The sequence below is a fragment of the Anarhichas minor genome, unplaced genomic scaffold (genome assembly GCF_050575085.1).
Source record: "Anarhichas minor isolate MPS153535 unplaced genomic scaffold, ASM5057508v1 ptg000011l, whole genome shotgun sequence".
Classification (NCBI taxonomy): Eukaryota; Metazoa; Chordata; class Actinopteri; order Perciformes; family Anarhichadidae; genus Anarhichas; species Anarhichas minor.
In genome coordinates, this window is record NW_027466457.1 from 2,880,384 (window position 1) to 2,898,126 (window position 17,743).

General features: G+C 45.5%; 2 protein-coding genes and 1 non-coding gene across 3 annotated transcripts; 2 read left to right on the forward strand and 1 right to left on the reverse strand.

The window, feature by feature from the left end:
* Window positions 1-31: 31 nt before the first annotated feature.
* Window positions 32-8,352, forward strand: polg (polymerase (DNA directed), gamma). Its single transcript, XM_076088880.1, has 23 exons — window positions 32-140; window positions 661-1,258; window positions 1,378-1,573; window positions 1,734-1,901; window positions 2,031-2,177; window positions 2,323-2,402; window positions 2,528-2,710; window positions 2,910-3,043; window positions 3,142-3,265; window positions 3,358-3,582; window positions 3,673-3,790; window positions 3,961-4,044; window positions 4,301-4,414; window positions 4,522-4,682; window positions 4,765-4,818; window positions 4,910-5,027; window positions 5,126-5,261; window positions 5,442-5,688; window positions 5,786-5,908; window positions 6,019-6,187; window positions 6,456-6,664; window positions 6,776-6,936; window positions 7,369-8,352. Exons 2-23 carry the CDS (start codon window positions 687-689, stop codon window positions 7,431-7,433), a joined length of 3,588 nt encoding a protein of 1,195 aa, XP_075944995.1. The 5' UTR covers window positions 32-140; window positions 661-686; the 3' UTR covers window positions 7,434-8,352.
* Window positions 6,544-16,515, reverse strand: fanci (FA complementation group I). Its single transcript, XM_076088879.1, has 37 exons — window positions 16,435-16,515; window positions 16,264-16,336; window positions 16,038-16,168; window positions 15,712-15,865; window positions 15,515-15,572; window positions 15,279-15,320; window positions 15,014-15,137; window positions 14,815-14,900; window positions 14,579-14,711; window positions 14,417-14,494; window positions 14,188-14,324; window positions 13,832-14,012; window positions 13,646-13,733; window positions 13,398-13,528; window positions 13,239-13,309; window positions 12,979-13,093; window positions 12,724-12,846; window positions 12,403-12,471; window positions 12,200-12,301; window positions 11,916-12,101; window positions 11,427-11,548; window positions 11,186-11,347; window positions 10,686-10,865; window positions 10,410-10,576; window positions 10,246-10,322; window positions 9,892-10,008; window positions 9,762-9,813; window positions 9,556-9,683; window positions 9,306-9,371; window positions 9,114-9,210; window positions 8,777-8,961; window positions 8,624-8,680; window positions 8,486-8,545; window positions 8,255-8,323; window positions 7,990-8,085; window positions 7,781-7,882; window positions 6,544-7,611 (listed from the first exon to the last, which is right to left on the reverse strand). The coding sequence occupies exons 1-37, from the start codon at window positions 16,513-16,515 to the stop codon at window positions 7,549-7,551; spliced, it is 3,963 nt and encodes a 1,320-aa protein (XP_075944994.1). The 3' UTR covers window positions 6,544-7,548.
* Window positions 16,516-17,510: 995 nt separating this feature from the next.
* trnar-acg (transfer RNA arginine (anticodon ACG)) lies at window positions 17,511-17,583 on the forward strand. Its single transcript has one exon. It is a non-coding gene; the product is annotated as a tRNA-Arg (tRNA).
* Window positions 17,584-17,743: the final 160 nt, after the last annotated feature.

Consider the following 17,743-nt stretch of genomic DNA (forward strand, 5'->3'; position numbering starts at 1 on the left):
GGGTCACTAACGCTTCGTCTTGCTTTGGTTTCACGTCCTCGTGCATTGACCATGCTAAATAACAAACTAGTTTGTTGTGGAGCAATTTGAGACATATTGTGGTTGATAACTTTGACGTTATACCTCAAGACACAGATCGGGTGAGGTGTCTTTTTTGCTTGTATCGACAGTATAGCTAACACATTTAGTGAGTGCAGAATTAAACGGCTATTATTTTTGTTTGGTTGCTCACAGAATAGCAACACTCCCCTTCAATTAATAGTAAACATGCGTTAACAGGTTCGTGATAACTTTGGCTTAGACTGAAATAAGCAAACTAAATAAGGTGTGTGCGCAACTTAACGCTACCTAACCTAACGTTTAGTCCAGATTCAACTTATTTCTAGCGTTAATGTTAAAGTTGGGTGATAACGTTTTGAGTAAGTTAGCTCTATCTGAGTGAAAGATCTGAAGCTGTGTTCTTTGACCAATAACATTTCCGCCATTGAACAATATTGCACTTGCAAAATCACACATAGGATAAAATCAAACATTTTATTATCTGTATCTATAATCCATCTAGTAGCTAGATATAGCTGTGTCTAGTCCCGGTTTGTGCCTCAAACTGGGGCTAAGCTGCATCATGTCCTAAAATATGAATGTTGTCCAAATGTCTTCCAGCTCCAGTGTGAAGTCCTCATGAGGTGATGCTGCATGTGTTGCGCTGTCCTCTGCGGAGGACTCTCATCTCTCTACAATGGAGGTGTCCACGCGCCCTCTACTCCACCAAGCCAGACTCTCTTCAGGGCGAGGACTCCACAGAGACCCGCCTGAACCCCCTTAACATTCAGATGCTGTCAAGGAACCTCCACGACCAGATCTTTCGAGGGCTGCAACCAGAGTACAGAGAGGATGATGTGGAGCGTAGCACTAGGCACCTGCAGAAACATCAGCTGTGGGGGAAGGAAACTTCACTGTTGCCCGAAGTGGAGCTGAAGCTTCCCCAAATGTATGGCAAGAATATTGACGAGCACTTCCGTATCTTGGCCCAGAAGCAGAGTCTTCCCTACCTTGAGGCTGCCACCAAGCTGCAGCTGGCTGATCTCCCTCCCATGCCGCAGGAATGGAGCTGGGAGGTTGGATGGACACGCTATGGGCCCAACGGGGAGAGTCAGAAGGTTGATTTCCCAGAGGAGTCGGCACTGGTGTTCGATGTGGAGGTGTGCGTTACGGAGGGACGGTGTCCCACACTGGCTGCTGCTGTGTCTCCCACTAACTGGTGAGGAACAAGCAAGGAATATAAAGATCGTGCAAAGGGGAGAAATGTGGGTGTGGGTGTAAATGGGCCAATAGTTGCATTATAATTTTCCCAATGAGTATGCTTTTCTTCCATTCCAGGTACTCCTGGTGCAGTAAGCGCCTAATAGAAGAGAGGTACTCCTGGTCAAACCAGCTGACCCTCGCTGACCTCATCCCCTTGGAGACGCCGATCAACTCTGCCCGCCCACCAGAGGGCCAGTGGAAGGAGAGGCTCATTGTCGGCCATAATGTCAGTTTTGACCGATCTTACATTAAGGAGCAATACTTACTAAAGGTCAGTATTCAGAGGGTGGTGTGTTTCCTTGCTCGGTACCAACTTAGCTTTCTAGCCCCATGTCCCTTTTTTTATTTCTGTTTGCATCTTTATTGTATGATTTTTACGAGTCACATGACTAAATGCACCAAGTAGCATGTACCTGTTTTCTTCCCTAAAGGGTTCTAAGGTACGCTTCATGGACACAATGAGCCTTCACATGGCCATCTCTGGGCTGACCGGGTTCCAGCGCACACTGTGGATGGCCAACAAGCTGGGCAAAAGGAGAGGTCTTCAGGAGGTCAAGGACCACATTAAAAAAGCTGGACAGAAAAGGGAGGGTCCAATGGTTTGTGTCCACCACATTTCAGCTACAACATGCATTATTTGTGGTAATGTTGCAGCGTTTCCTTTGTCGAAAGTGTCAGGATCTGGCTTTTGTCATCAGCAAAACTCAACGTGACGTTTCTGTGTGTAGATCGGCTCCTGGGACTGGGTTAATATCAGCAGCATTAATAACCTGGCTGATGTCCATGCTCTGTACGTGGGAGGGCCGCCACTGCAGAAAGAGGCCAGAGAGACGTTTGTGAAGGGCAGCATGACGGATGTCCGGAACAACTTCCAGGTCAGGTGTTCATGACAAATCCTGCTTCAAATTGTCTGTCATCATAGGCCAAATTTATTTATAGACAGTATGTTAAAGTCTCCCAAATGACTTGCGTTCATCATGAAGTACTGACGAATGCATATGGCTTTGCTGACCTCTTCAGGAGTTAATGCAGTACTGCGCCATGGACGTCGAAGCCACACATCAAGTCTTCACAGAACAGCTTCCGCTCTTCATGGAGAGGTCAGTTCATCCCAACCCACGACCACTTTCTATTTCCTTTTTTAGCTATTTGATTTTCTAGCCAGTATGACATTGCTTCGTACACAATGCCGCATAATGAGTCCATCTCCTTTATCTTTAACAAGGTGCCCTCATCCAGTGACGTTTGCAGGAATGCTGGAGATGGGCGTGAGCTACCTTCCCGTCAATCAAAACTGGGGGCGTTACCTGGAAGATTCTCAGGACGTCTACGAAGAGCTCCAGAGAGAGATGAAGAAGTCTCTGATGACTCTAGCGGACGATGCCTGCCAGCTGCTGCAGGATGACAGGTGAGAAGACCATGTCTCTCACTGCAGGGCATTATTTCATTCTGATCTTAAGTGTGTGTGATGAGTGAAAAGCATTATAGATTTATGCATAATCTGTAGTTCCATAACTCCTAAGGGCCAGGTGCTTTAAAGTGCTTTGTATAAAAACATCCACATTGTACATCAATGGACTTGGGTTTTATCTTCTTATTTTCTTCAGGTACAAAGATGACCCCTGGCTTTGGGATCTTGAGTGGGATGTGCAGGAGTTTAAACTGAAGAAAGTAGCAGCCAGCAAGAAGAAAAAAGCAGTCGAAACAAAAGTTGCTACTCCTCTTCCAGACTGGGATGAAGGTATATCCGGAGCCACATTTACAAAGCAAATGTTATAATCTGCAAAAGAGGTAAAAGATAACAGAGATGAAGTTGAGTTTGAGTTCTTGTGATGTTAGACCCAGGTCCACCCTCTGAAGAGGAGATGGCAGGCCCTTACCCCAGCAGGCTGGCCGTGGAGAAGCTGAAGGAAACAGTGAGTCGACTTCCTAAAAGAAGGCAACATCTGCCTGGACATCCAGGGTAAGTAAGGTCACTCCCAAGCACAGCTAAGCCATCTAATAATCATTATCTTAGTCAGTCAGTCCTTCACCCGCCCTTATTGTGTCCTTCAGGTGGTATCGTAAGCTCTGTGAGAAGATGTCTGAGGAGGACAGCTGGTCACCTGGAGCCAACCTCATCAGTCTACAGATGAGAGTAACTCCTAAGCTGATGGGTCTGACGTGGGACGGTTTCCCCCTGCATTACTCAGAGAAACATGGGTGGGGCTACCTGGTTCCTGGACGCAGAGACAACCTGGTACCTGAGGAGGAGAGCACAGGGCCCGTGTGCCCACACAGGTACTTAATACACTGTGCTCGAGTCATCAAGACAAGATTGTCACGACGTAGGATGTGTTTGTTTAAGCATTGTTCTGTCCCGTCCCACAGAGCTATCGAGAGTGTTTACAGAGAGTATTGTGAGCAGAACAGCAAAGTGCGGCCTGAATATCTGGACTGCAACCCTTCAGATGACCTCATGTGGACGGACAGCACAGTGTGGGCAAAGGTGCATACTCTCATAATGTGATTTACCTCATTCTTGGAAGTGTTTACAAGAAACCGACCTTTTCATTGGTGTTTAACTCGTGCTGCTTCGGATCATTGATCAGGCCCAGCGGCTCTGGAATGATAACATATATCATGACATGGTTGTGTGTTTCTTGACCTCATCTTAAGGTGGAGGAGTTTGGGTCCTTGGAGAGTCTGACGGAGGAAAATGGAGTCAGAATGATGAGAAATGGGGAGAGTAAGAAAAACAGGGTGAGTGAAATGGTCACTGTCATTTACAGGTGCTTTGTGACTTTGTAACATGAACTCTTTTAGTACTGTATTGCAGTTCAATGTTCTACATTTGAATTCCTATGATAGCCTCGTTTAATATGGAACAGCACTATGCGGTCTAACATGCAGCGTGTTGTGGTTCATTCTGCATGCTTTTTGTTTCGCTGTGCTGAAATTGAACATTAGTTATTGTGGTTTGTTGTATGATATAGTTTGCATTCTGTATCAACAACAGTCTCAAGATCCACATTGTGCCCCAGAGGAGAGTCGCTGCCATTATCACCACGGGAATGGTCCCTACAACGATGTCGATATCCCAGGGTGCTGGTTTTTCAAATTACCTCATAAGGTGAAGTTTCACTGTTCACCCCAAGAGCGTCCTGAATAACCATCATTGGCACATTGTCACTTCGTTGAACTGCTGTCATGGTCTCACTGAATGTGTGTGTGTTTCAGGACGGTAATCACAACAATGTTGGCAGCCCCTTTTCAAAAGACTTCCTGTCCAAGATGGAGGATGGTACTCTCAGGGCCGGACATGGTGGAACCAACGCTACACGAGCTCTGGAGATCAACAAAATGGTGTCCTTCTGGAGGAATGCCCATAAACGCATAAGGTACCTCTCAGTTTCCACCATAGTTATTCGTCCGTTTGTCATGAAGATGGTGAATACAGGATTTCTCACTGTGTTTCTGTAGCTCTCAGATGGTGCTGTGGCTGAGAAAGGGAGAGCTTCCTCGTATTGTCAGCAGGTTTGTCTGGAATACCAATAGCTATCCTCCATTTATTGACCAGCCATTCATCGTTGCAGTTTATTTTAACAACCGTTCTGTCTCCCCAAAGACACAAAGAGTTTGATGAAGAGGGCCAGTATGGTGCCATATTACCTCAAGTCGTCACCGCTGGAACGGTAACACGCAGGGCTGTGGAGCCAACGTGGCTGACTGCCAGTAATGCGCGGGTAAGAAGCAGAGCCCACAAAGAGGAACGCAAGTCTGAGCGTAGCGTTTGAGAGTAATGTTGTTTGTATGAACTGTTTGTTTTTCGTTGTGTCCATAGCGGGACCGGGTAGGCAGTGAGCTGAAGGCCATGGTGCAGGTTCCACCTGGATATCACCTGGTGGGAGCAGATGTTGACTCTCAAGAGTTGTGGATTGCTGCTGTGCTTGGAGAGGCTCACTTTGCTGGCATGCATGGTGAGATCTATCCCTATTTGATGTCTTGTCTAGTTCGTACTTTAACTGCATGTTATTAAAGTTGTAGAAGGCAATTCATCTTTTTGTAAATCTGTTCTAGTTTCAACAAGCAGCTCCTGATGTTATCGGTGTTTATCTTATGTCTCTGCTGGGTTCATCTTATGCCTCTGCTGGGTTCAGGTTGTACGGCGTTTGGCTGGATGACCCTTCAGGGAAAGAAGAGTCAGGGCACTGACCTGCACAGCCGCACCGCTGACACTGTGGGCATCAGCCGAGAGCATGCCAAGGTGTTCAACTATGGACGCATTTATGGTGCGGGACAACCCTTTGCTGAGAGGCTGCTATTGCAGTTCAACCACCGCCTCGGTCAGGAAGAAGCTGCCAGTAAGGCCAAGCAGATGTACGCCTCGACTAAGGGCATACGCAGGTACGCTCAGTAGTTGTGTGGTCGGGTTAGTTGTTTGTGGAAAGGTGATTAAGTCAAGCTCTAGTGCTACACGTTTGTGTTTTGTACGTTTCATCAGATACCAGTTGTCAGAGGAGGGTGAGTGGCTGGTCAATGAACTGGATATAGAGGTGGAGAGGGAAGAAGAGGGAAGTGTCACGCTGCAGGAGTTGCGGAGGATCACTAGACTGGCCTCACAGAGGTGAGGGAGCAAGTACAACATCACATGGACGTCTACAAGGACTTTTAGTGTCACAATATATTCTCCCATGCCGCCTCAGTTCCTTAATTTCCCTCCTTTATACCCCTCAGCACGCGGCGGAAGAGGTGGAATATCGTCGACAAACGTCTGTGGGCTGGAGGTACGGAGTCAGACATGTTCAACAAGCTGGAGAGCGTTGCTCATTCGGCCCAGCCGGCCACTCCCGTTCTAGGCTGCAGGATTAGCAGAGCGCTGGAGCCCATGGCAGTTAAGGATGAGGTGAGGCATACATCTAACCGACATTGTGGTTTCAACAGCCAAAAGCCTTTGTTCCCCCCCAATAGTATAATTTTGGTGATTGGTTGTAAGAGATGTTTATTTACTGTTCCTAACCAAATGTCACCAAGTCTTAAAATCTGATTCTAAGAAGAAATGTTTTGCATGGAAATGGCTGTTTCCCCCCCAAAAAATGAATTGCATACACATTTCTCAAAAGCCCCAACAGGACAAGGTTCAAATTACGATGGTGCTATATTTTCTTTGTCAGTTCATCACGAGCAGAGTGAACTGGGTGGTCCAGAGCTCTGCAGTGGACTACCTACACCTGATGCTGGTGGCCATGAAGTGGCTCTTCGAGGAGCACGACATCGACGGCCGTTTCTGCATCAGCATCCACGATGAGGTGCGGTACCTCGTCGGCAGCGAAGACCGTTACCGAGCAGCGCTGGCACTTCAGATCACGAACCTGCTTACGAGGTCTGCTCGCTGCTTAGCGTTTTTATTCTTCCCCGTCAGAACTTCTACTACGGAATAGGCTAGTAAACCTTGCAGCTTTTTTACTGAGTGGTGAGCTTGTGTCTCCTGCAGGAGTGTGTTCGCCCATGCGTTAGGCTTGCAGGACCTTCCCCAGTCAGTAGCTTTCTTCAGTGCCGTTGACATTGACCAGTGTCTGAGGAAGGAGGTCACCATGGACTGTGTGACGCCCTCCAACCCCACAGGTCTGGAAAGACGATACAACCTACCACCCGGTGAGTCCTGCACACCACCGTCAGCCTAATTCTTCCGTATAGAGGGTTATACTATATGTATTTCTCATGTAGATATTAATTTAAGAGAATTAATTACAAATTAGAGCACATGAACATTTCAACAGCTCAACTCCTGATACCTGCCAGCCTTAAAAGAAAACTGTAAATAAATAGAATAAGAAAGAAAATATTCATTTTAAAACAAAAACCAGCACTTGACACAAAGCATTTATGTAACCATATATCCACCTCTTTCCCCTGTGAATTAAATAACTGATAAAGTAGAGCCATCTTTAGTATTACTATATGTAGTTATAACTCTACTATCTTTAATGTGGCTGCTGGAAACTGCTACAATTAACATGTTTAGAAATGCGTGTGTTACTAAATAAAGTGAACTCTAGGAACAAACGTTGTGCAAACTTTCCACAGGTGAGGCATTGGACATGTACCAACTCCTCGACATCACGAAAGGCTCTCTGAACAAAGGAAGATAGTTCAATTCAGAGCAGCAGTTCAAACACAACTGCCAGGAGGCTGTTTAACAGCAGGTCAAGTTCAAGATCCGTGGAGAATCTGGAGACGCGTGATTCACACGAAGTGAGTCTTGGCTCACTGTTTTCTCTTCTTCTGATGGGGTTCATGGGTCTCCGCTGCCTCCTGTGACTCGTTGGTCTGAAAGGATCGAAAGAAGAAACGGACTATAAGATCTCAGCAAGCAGAGTGTGTTCAACACATCACACGTGGGGAAACGGGAACATTCTGCTTTACTGACTGTGATCGGGTAAAGGAATGTGTGAGGAAAGACGGAGAGCTGCTCGTTACAGTATGAGATTGCACTCACCTCCTGACTGTCATCCTGCTCTTGCAGGGCTGCGTCCAGAGTAGCACGGTTGATGCGGAAATCTCTCGAGGTGCTCAGCTTCATGTACTGCATCAGGTTAACCTGGACAGACACACAGGTGTTGGTGAAACACTGTTTAGCGAGCTTTGTGCGATGGCTCTCTTTATTGTATTTTGTCAACTACCTCAAGCAATCTAGTTCACACATACCTTTGATTTCTTTGAGAGTGTGATGAGGTATTTTTCATACTGCTCAATACTGAAGATCACGTTAGGGACGGCTTTCGTCTCACGCAGAAGCTTTGCCTTCAAAGACAATAAAAAATAAAAACGGATTTAAATTCTGACTGGATTCATTCAGAATCGGATTTGTTTGAGGCGCAATAGTTTCTATTTGTACGATGTATCTATACATGGTTATTGATATATTATAGAATGTGTAAATGATTAACAATAATAGAATGAAAAACCTTACAGAGCCAGCAGTGTTCCCGTCATTTCTTTTCTTTTTCTTCTTGTCATCTCCACCACTGAATTCTCCACTCTAATAAAGAAAACAATGTTTTCAAAGTCCTTCGTGAAGCCGACGTTGCCGTAAACCACAACTGAAGAACTCCAGCGCGATCATAACGACAGATTATCGTTTGTCTGAAAACCTGAAGCTTTGCCGGGGGGGGGGGGGGGCTAATCTACAATAGTGCTTTACCTGTGCGTGTGTGATGAAAGAGTAGCACTGCGGCGTTAGGTGGGAGCCCGACAGTTTGACCTGCACAGAAAAAAAAAAACACCTTGATTAGCATGACATCAGAAGATTCAAACAAGAGAAACAACAACACAGACTCACCAGCTTCTCAAAGCGGGCCGGCAGTGCACCGTGCTGGCTGACGCACACCTGGATGTACTAAAACGACACATGGAGGAAAGAAATGAATGTCGCACTGGAAAAAAAACAACTTTCCATTCAGTCAAGAGATCATAGAGGGGCCACAATGCGTACATATTTGACCAGCGTGGTGAGGGTGGTGTACGTGCGACTCAGTTCTCTCAGCAGTGTGATGGTGCAGGTGCCCGGCAGCAGCGCCGTCTGGACCAGCTCATTCAAAGCCGTCAACAGAGTCCCGAGCTGCAGCGTCAGTGCCTTCTCTATTGGATCCTGCTGGCCTGCAGTCTGGGTGGCCTCGCCTACGCGCCAAGAATACAACGTCACAGAAGTTGTATTACACATTCCCTCGCCGAGGTGCATCCCTTTCCCTTGTCGTCTCTCCCCCCCCCCCCCCCCCCCCCCAACTCTCACCATTAATCCAACTGAGCATCAGTGTGAAAAGGCTCCTTACCAGAACCCGATCTGTCAGAGGATGTCTGGCTTTTCTTCCTGGCGATCAGCCAGTCCACTTCATCAAGCACTCTGTCAACCAGAGACAGGACCAGCAGCTGGGGGCAAGAGATTCAAAATGATGAAGATGTGGGGGGGGGGGGAGCACACTGCGCAAAACATTCTGAGATATTGATGACAGGCCGACACTCACCGCTCCTGTGGTCGCAGTCTTGATGTTGACGATGGCAAAGTGAGACTGTTTTTCCACCTCCACATTCTGACCATACAGAAAGAATACAAAGTGACATGTTCATTTTTGACCCAGGTACCAGGAGGCCCCTGCAACATAGTGTAGAATGTAAAAAAAGGTACAATAGCAAAACAGTGATTTAGATATGTTGCCCAATTTGCCAAAATGTAATGGCTATAAAGTTATAAATGCTAGCGCTCTGTTATTGTACCGGATCGATATCTCCCAGTTGGCTGTGGATGTCTTGGCACAGTTCCAGCAACAGGCTGACAGGACTCTTATAGAGAACATGCAGGTTGAAGAGAAGCGAGAGCAGGCTCTTGGAGAAAGCAGAGTCCTCTAAATGAGAGAAACAAACAGATCTCAGAACACACCGTACTGTACGTAGACGCAAAGATTAAGTAAACGGTTGCTCACCGAAACTGGTCTCCTTGCAGATTTTCACAGTCCACCTGATCATCTGCACAAACTGTAGATGAAGACGCGCGTTAGTGGAACAGGTGCTAACTTGTGCTGTTGTGTGAGGTGCATTTAAGAGTACAGCTACCTGCTGGGAGGAGGGCTTTAGCTGGCGTGAAAGCACACTCAAGATGCTGACCAGCAGCTGAGCCTCTTTGCTGTTAAACTCTTCCTCGCCTCCACTTAGCTGTGTGAACAGTGCCCTCTGTTGACGGGCAAAGGAAATGAACAGTGCTCAGTACATTTCTGTCTGAAAAACAAACCAAGTTGGTTAGTTTCTAACATATTAAATGGCTCCTGGTACAACATTCTGTGAAGTGTTTAAAGCCAGGCTTCTCAAACGGATAGGAGTGACTTACAGTTTCACACCAGAAAATAAATGTTTGGAAGTAACATTTGAAAATACGCAGAGAATAACCAAATAAATTCTGTATCGGTGCACCTGAAACTGTCTGATGTAAAAGAAGTTCATCTCTGTAACGTTGCCATCGTCTGGCTCCGCATCGTCCTCCGAGATGTCTGCGAGAAACACAAAATGTGAGGACGTCCTGCGTACTGTTCAGACTCGCTGCTTCTACTGTTTGTTTTTCACTGTGCGTGTCTGACCCATGGTGGAGAGGAGCTGGGCCATCCTGTCTGGATAGCGCTGCTGACAAGTGGTGAAGATCCTGAGCAGACCTTCCAGGCACAGCAGGGACAAGCTGGAGCGCTTCTCCTTCTTCCCCGTGTCCTCCACCACGCTGGGGATGTTGGTGTAACGCCACATCAGCACACTGGATTACGCAAGGACAGATCTCTCCGTCGGTCAAACAATGTCATAGACAACAAAACCACACACACGGTTCTACCTAGACGCCGTTATTTAGGCTAAGGGGTTTCGACCTTGTCATGTCACAGAGGAAGCGGAAAGTTCTGTCTGCGTTCTGTCCGTCTGGTCCGTCTGTGTGTCCGGTTTCCTCCAGCTGCTGGATCTTCTGCACAGCCACAGTTACTGCGTAGCGCACAAATTCTCCACTCGAGCGAAGCACTGAGAGCGCCTCCTCTCTGCTCTGAGCACTGTCCCTGAAACAAAAGAAATGCATTCTTTGTTATTTTCTGCAAGCAATCCAGTCGTGTTTCATTCTAGAAATTATTTTTAATGTTTTAGTGTTGCCAATACTACCCATGATTCAGTGCACATTCGAGAACATGGTATTTCAAGTTTATTTGTAATTGTTTTTGATAAATGCTATACAAGGTGTTAAATCCATGTAATAAAACGAGTGCTTTCTCTGATTAATACAGTATTTATAAAAGCTGTTTTCCAGATGTACTGTATATATTGTGATCTGTATACTCAGACAGAGCCAGTAGGTGTAACAGTAATCCATGTAAACATTTACCTGAAGAGCACAGTGAGGAGAGTCGAAATGAAGCCCGAAGACAGTAAACTGCGAGGACTCTTGTTTGAAGGCACTCGACCCTTTCCAGATTTCTCCTTCAGGATCTCGGCCAGTTTGTGGTAGCGGTTAAACAGCTCCACGAGCTCCTGAAAGCAGCTTTTACTGCAACACACAAATCGTCACTTTAACCACAAATAAAGCTACACGAGGTCTTGACCGTACAAAGAGAAGTGGTTGTTACCTGTAGTTGGCTTTGATGAAGTTGTACTCCATAAGGATCTCATACACTCCCATCACCAGCACAGCATAGATGTTATTCTTAACCCCAACGCTGGATGCTGTGGAGAACTCCGCTGACTTGTCCTGATCAACACACAGACAGTATACGGCTTAAGACAACGCTTTCAGTGGAAAAACATTATCGGGCCGAGCATAGAAGATGTACCTGATATACAATTCAAGAAAATGTTCAGCAGTTCATTCTTTTAAGGAGAAGTGCTTATTTGCTTCCTGCTTGCAAATCTCATTAGGATTCCCATATTTTCTTTAACCAGACATTTGTATTAGAATTACAAACTTAAAGTCTTGTCACACTGGGACACATAACTAAACCAATAAAGTGTATGGGAGAGTTACTCCTGCTGTTAACCAGAAGGTGGGAGAGTTAAAGACCTTTGAACCCCATGCAATCTGGTTCAGTGTATGCTGTGTACTTGTCTTGAATGCATACCAGCTCAAAGTCCTCCAGTTCACTCTTGATCATGCGTCTTGTCATGCTCTCTAGGATTGTCTGTAGTTCAGACTGGTATCCCTCCCCTTCATCCTCCTCCTCGCTGTCGTCAGCGTTGGGGTTGGCCGATCGCCGCATGTTCTGCAGCCACAGCAGGCAATGTACAGTACAGCTCACCAGATGGGCCTGAAGTGGAACAAACGCTATTTCGATTAAGACGTTAACACAGCAAAAAAAAAAAAAAAAAAAACAGTCACAAAAGTGCTACAATGCAGACAGAGTACCAGAGGCTCCTGGAGGTAGACTTGGTCTCCGAGCGCTGTGATGCTCGGTTCCAGTTTCACCGGGGGCAGGAGGTCTTGTTCAGGCTCGTAGTACCGCCTCAGCTAAGGATACGAAGACATGACATGCAGCTCTCCATCTTATAGAGAACATGACAAACGGGCTATTATACCTGACCCGGCATGCACCTTACAAACACACATACCTGCGAGAGGAGGGTCTGCATGATGGAGCTTGCAAGTTGAGAGTTGCGACGGAGGACATCGTAGAAACCCTGAAATAGTTGAGGACTTGTATATATATTCTCAGTATAAAACATCTTTCCACACACTAAATGTTCTCTGCTGAATCATACTTCAAATGTTGAAGGATTTTGTCTGCGTTTGAAAGATATGTATGATATGTAAGCAGGATGCTAAAGGTGGAGTAAATGAAGTTAAGCTTATCAAGGCTATTAGAAATAGTATTTGTAGCAGCATGTCGCAAAATTAAACAACTCATAAACACGGCAAAAGAGACGTCTAACCTCATAGAGCATGAGGCGCACGTCAGCCTGCTGGCCGAGGCAGCGACGCAGGCTGCTGAGGATCTCCAGACAGAACGCTTCATTGGCAGCGGAGTTGTAGCGAGCGTGAACGTCCACTTGGATCTATTCAGGGGTTCAGGCAGACAGTTATTATACAACAGACCATGTTTAAAATGGCACATATTGTCACGGCTGCGTGTGTTTTTCCAGCCGCCTCGTTGCACACGCCCCAGTACAGGCTAACTGGAACTGTACCTGGCTCGAGGAGATCGCCTGGCTACACTGGCTTGAGGCCAAGCTGCCCAACACTTTGAAGTTCTTCAGCAGCAACAAGAAGCCAGTCACTGCAGACTTCCTGCCGTCCAGTTGGCTTGTAGAGAGTCATATGGAGGGAAGAACAGTGTAAGAAAACACCTTTATTTGTGTGTTACAGTTGAGGTTTTAAATGTGTTTACCAAAGCATGATTCGTTAAACTGTACTGATGAAGCTAATCTGAAAGCGAAGCAGTACCCACCTGGAAAACATGGCCTTGCGGAGAACTAGAATCAAAGCATCTTTCAAAGACATACTGACTTTAAGCAAGGGCTGGAGATTAAAACAGAGAACAATGATTAACCAAAATCAACCTCTACAATATATACATGTGTGTGTGTGTGTGTGTCAGTTTAGATACCTGGATAGCTTTCAGTAAACCCTGAACAGTGGTCAAAGGCAGGTATGACAGGTGGTCAAATGTCTCCGTCACCTTGGAAGATGACTCCAGGAGGATCATGGGAGCCGAGACCACAATGTCAGAGAAAAGATCTGATGATGCAGAAACATAGAAAAGAAAAGAGAAAAGTCAGAATCTAGTTTTAACTAGAGGGATTAGACGCTGGTGTACACCACAAAGGCAGGACTAATATCTAACGGTTGTATTACCTAAGTAATGATTGACAGGTGAGGCTGTCTTTGTGACCAATCGATTCAAGACCTGGTCCAGTATCTCGCCTCTGATGGGCTCGTGCATCTGTTGTAGAAGAAACACACATCCTTCAGTGAGAAGACAAAATGATGATGTAGTTAATTATCAGTCATTTACATTGTTGATTAAATCAAATTAAATACCTTAAAGCCCTGCAGAAGCACCTGTCCTCCCAGCTTGCATGCCTGCTGATTGGGGGTCCGGGCTATGGTAGCAGACCCTTCTGTGGTCTTGCCAAATGGTCCAGGTTTGGGTCCAAATGCATCCATAAGGAAGAAGCCCAGCTGCACCAGCCCCTGGGTCACATGATCCCAACCAAACACACTACACAGGCAGAAGTGTAGAAATCATGTGTAGATGATCAACTGCAAATACTGTGTTCAAGAAGTGCTAAAGCAGTGAATCTAATATCACATATTGTTATAACTTAGGCCACGAAAATCACATCAAGACATGCAAAGTTCTTATGTTAACGGGTTAACTGCTTTGAAGCTCTGACCTGTTCTTGACTGTGTCCAGTATCATCTGAGCCACACTGCAGTGCCCAGGCAGGAGGTCCTGCAGGAACTTGGACCCCTGCTGCAGCTGCTCATCCTTGAAGCTCTTGATGATCGCCCCCTTCAAGAGGTCAAACACCTAACCAAACCAGAGACAGGACAAATGTACAGAAAAGATCAAATGAAGAAGACTGCAATAAGTGTCCGGGGGGGAATGTACAGATTTCTCACCTGTTCTTCATAACGCTGGATGCGCGCCACTGAGAGAAACAGGGCAACGCTGAAAGGGCAGAGATCCCCATAGGACGTCTGCAGAAATGCAATTCATAGATTTATGGCACACTCAACTTTTCAAAAATAACTTCAATAACCAACGGATGAGTTATAGATAACCTTAAAGATTTTAAGGAACTCTCTCCCGAGTTCATGGTCGAGTCGTATGGCAAAGACTATGTGGAGGATAGCAGTGCCCTCCACATGCCTCAACTGGTCCTGTGGAATGGACTGAACCTCGAGATCCAGGCTCCTGAGGAAGAAACCGGGATAAACAGCAATCAGTAATGGAAAGTAGGCAGCACGATTTTAGAGTGAACACAGTACGCTCCACTTGCAGTGTATGAGCCACTCACTCTCCGTGTTGCTGCTCCTCTTCCTGGCGAACATCTTGGTCCTTAAAATAACAGATGATTCCATCCAGGACCTGTTTCTTACAGCCCTAGCAGACAGAGTGCAGGGCAGGCATTTAGATAATGGAAACAAGGAGGAACGATGATTACCTGTTGTCTTTGTCTCACACACACACACACACACACACACACACACACACACCTTAGCAGATAATAGCAGCAGTTGATAAACCAGTGGTGGGATCTCCTGCAGATCCAGCTTGGTGAACATCCTCAGCACTTTCTCCACCACAAACTGCAGCTCCTCTGATGACAAGGGCACATCCCTAAAATGAGGCGGACACAAAAAACTAATGTTGTATGCCCTGTAACTAGTATTAGCAGATAAAAACATTGCTATACACTGTAAAACATCATGAAAGCAAAATAAAGTCGTATTATTCTGGTCTGACAGCCAAAGGTGTTACCTGAACATGGTTGTCAGGTGGATGACACATTGCGGGTCCCATCTGCAGGAAAATAAATACAAAACTCCTCTGACTACTAGTACTATTTGTTAAAGATCCATATGAAATGGTTTGGACTCAAATATCTCCTCTCAGTGAGGGGATTGGGCATGTCGTCATTGTCATATATGCTCAAGAACTCCTTGAAAAAATGTATGTGAAATGTCCATATAGTTTGAAGTCTGAGACGTCCTCACCTGCTCGAGCAGAGGCTGTTGATCAGCTGTTTCTTGTATTCTTCACCACTGAGTTCGCCTTACGTTGTCATAAAATAACAAGCAACCACAAGAGACAGTAAATCCTCATGTTCCAGTTTGCACCACCAAGTAAGATGATGATGTTTTTGATATAACGTTAGATGATAAAGCTACCAGCGCTAGTAATTTGCACTCACCTTTGCCATAAGACAAGGCTTCACATGCTGAAAGGGCAGTGAGCACAGTAGGAAACAGCTCCAGGGATTTCCCACTGCCCATTTTCCCCACCTTAATGGCTTCAACAAAAAGAGACGCCAGTTTCGCAAGAGAGGGTCCGGGCAGCGTGTGAGTCTGTGTTCAACAATTAAGAGGCAAAAATGGTAATTAGACAGATGCCATACTGCACACATGAACAAACGGAAAAGGACAATATGTAAAGACATGTTTATAATCCAGAATTTGCTAAAAACCGATGGGACAGTAACTCAGCACAGAAGAGCAATTATTATGAATAGATATACACCTCCAGCATCAGCAGTCCAATGATATCAGCTGCCACCTCAGTCTGAAGATCCCCAGACTCGCACAGAGGGATGCAGTGCTCATAAACAAGAAGTCTGCGGCCTGACCCTTCAGTGGAAGTGGGTGGGGAGCCTAAAAGACAGAGCAGACAATGCAGGTATTCTGACTAGAGATATGATGTGATCTTTAATGAATACCACCGACAGCAGTTGACACTGTGTGCGTACCTTTAAATATGCCTTTCATCATGGCACCGACCTTCTTACCCTTCAGTGCGCCGTTGTTAATCACAGCGGTGAGCTAGAAAGCAGGTGATGGAGAGGGACATATATTTGTTTTTTTCACGGATGAGATTATAAATTGCGGTGGGCCAAGTTGACAAAATAATGCAACGTTACCTGGTCATGTGTAAGCGAGGACAGGTGCTTCTGAAGTTCGTCGGTACTGTCTCCATCTGACAGGATGACGATTTTATCCATTTCAGCTCTCGTGAGTTCCTTGAAACAAACAGACACGAGCGGCGGGTTAAACGTAACGTCAGAGATACGATCGTTTAGCTACTATTGATACTGGACAATCGATTCAATAAAGTAAACTAGCGAACTAAAGTTAGTCCACGAAGAGTCAAAGTCAAGCGGTAGTTTGGTAACGCTTGCATAATATAAACGACGCTATTATATTACGAATTTCCCGCCAGCGCACACTTCCTGTTTTGCTTTGTGGTTGCCAGATTTGGCTCAAAGTATCCTGCAACGCAACATAATATTTAACTATACCGTAAAATACATACACTAACACGACATGCGTTTTTACTATAACGTGAAATTATTTAGACACATAAAGGTCCATCCAAAAATGTATGTTGAAATTTTGCCAAGAAATATAATATTTTGTAGAAAAACTTTATTTCTGCAGACCTGTCAACCCTGTTTACAAGGCACGCCTACAAGAGTCAGAGTTGACGATTACGCACTCTTGAAAATCAGTCTTCTGTATTTTAATGTTTGTGTTGGCTGTGTTTGACTGTAAAACGGACTGGTATAATATAAGCACGTGTTGTTTAATACTTTGACGGTTCATCAATAATCAAATGTATGGGTTTTACGAAGGGAAAGTCGCCAGTTTCAGTCCACTCGTATGCTGTGATATTCGTACTGTGTTACAAATGTATAGCAACATTGAGTTATGAAATGTAAAATGATTCACAATATTGAATTCAAATGTATTCTTGAAAGAATACAAGTTATGAAAACAAAAGGGGAACATTTGTAGAGTGCCACCTTGGTTCGAGGTTATTCGGTCTACCCTAACTCATAGCTCCTCCGGCAAACGATTCTCGCTCCACGAGATGCATTGTAGGATTTGGGATGTCCTCCAAGATGGATCGTTATGATCAAATTCCGGGTCACAATCCAGTAAGATTAGGATCCTGTACGTCGATTAAATAGGTCCGGGCCTACCTCGCACTTTCAGCGGGCTAGTGGCGCAATGGATAACGCGTCTGACTACGGATCAGAAGATTCTAGGTTCGACTCCTGGCTAGCTCGTTCCTTTTCTCGCCATTGTCAGTCGAGCAAATACATCATGTGTTTAGAAACATACTACATTATATTAATATTTCATAATTAGATGGTCAGATGCCACTGCTCACCGAAAGATGGCGCTATATTTTTGGTAGCCCATTGCTTCATTAATTACATCAGGTGA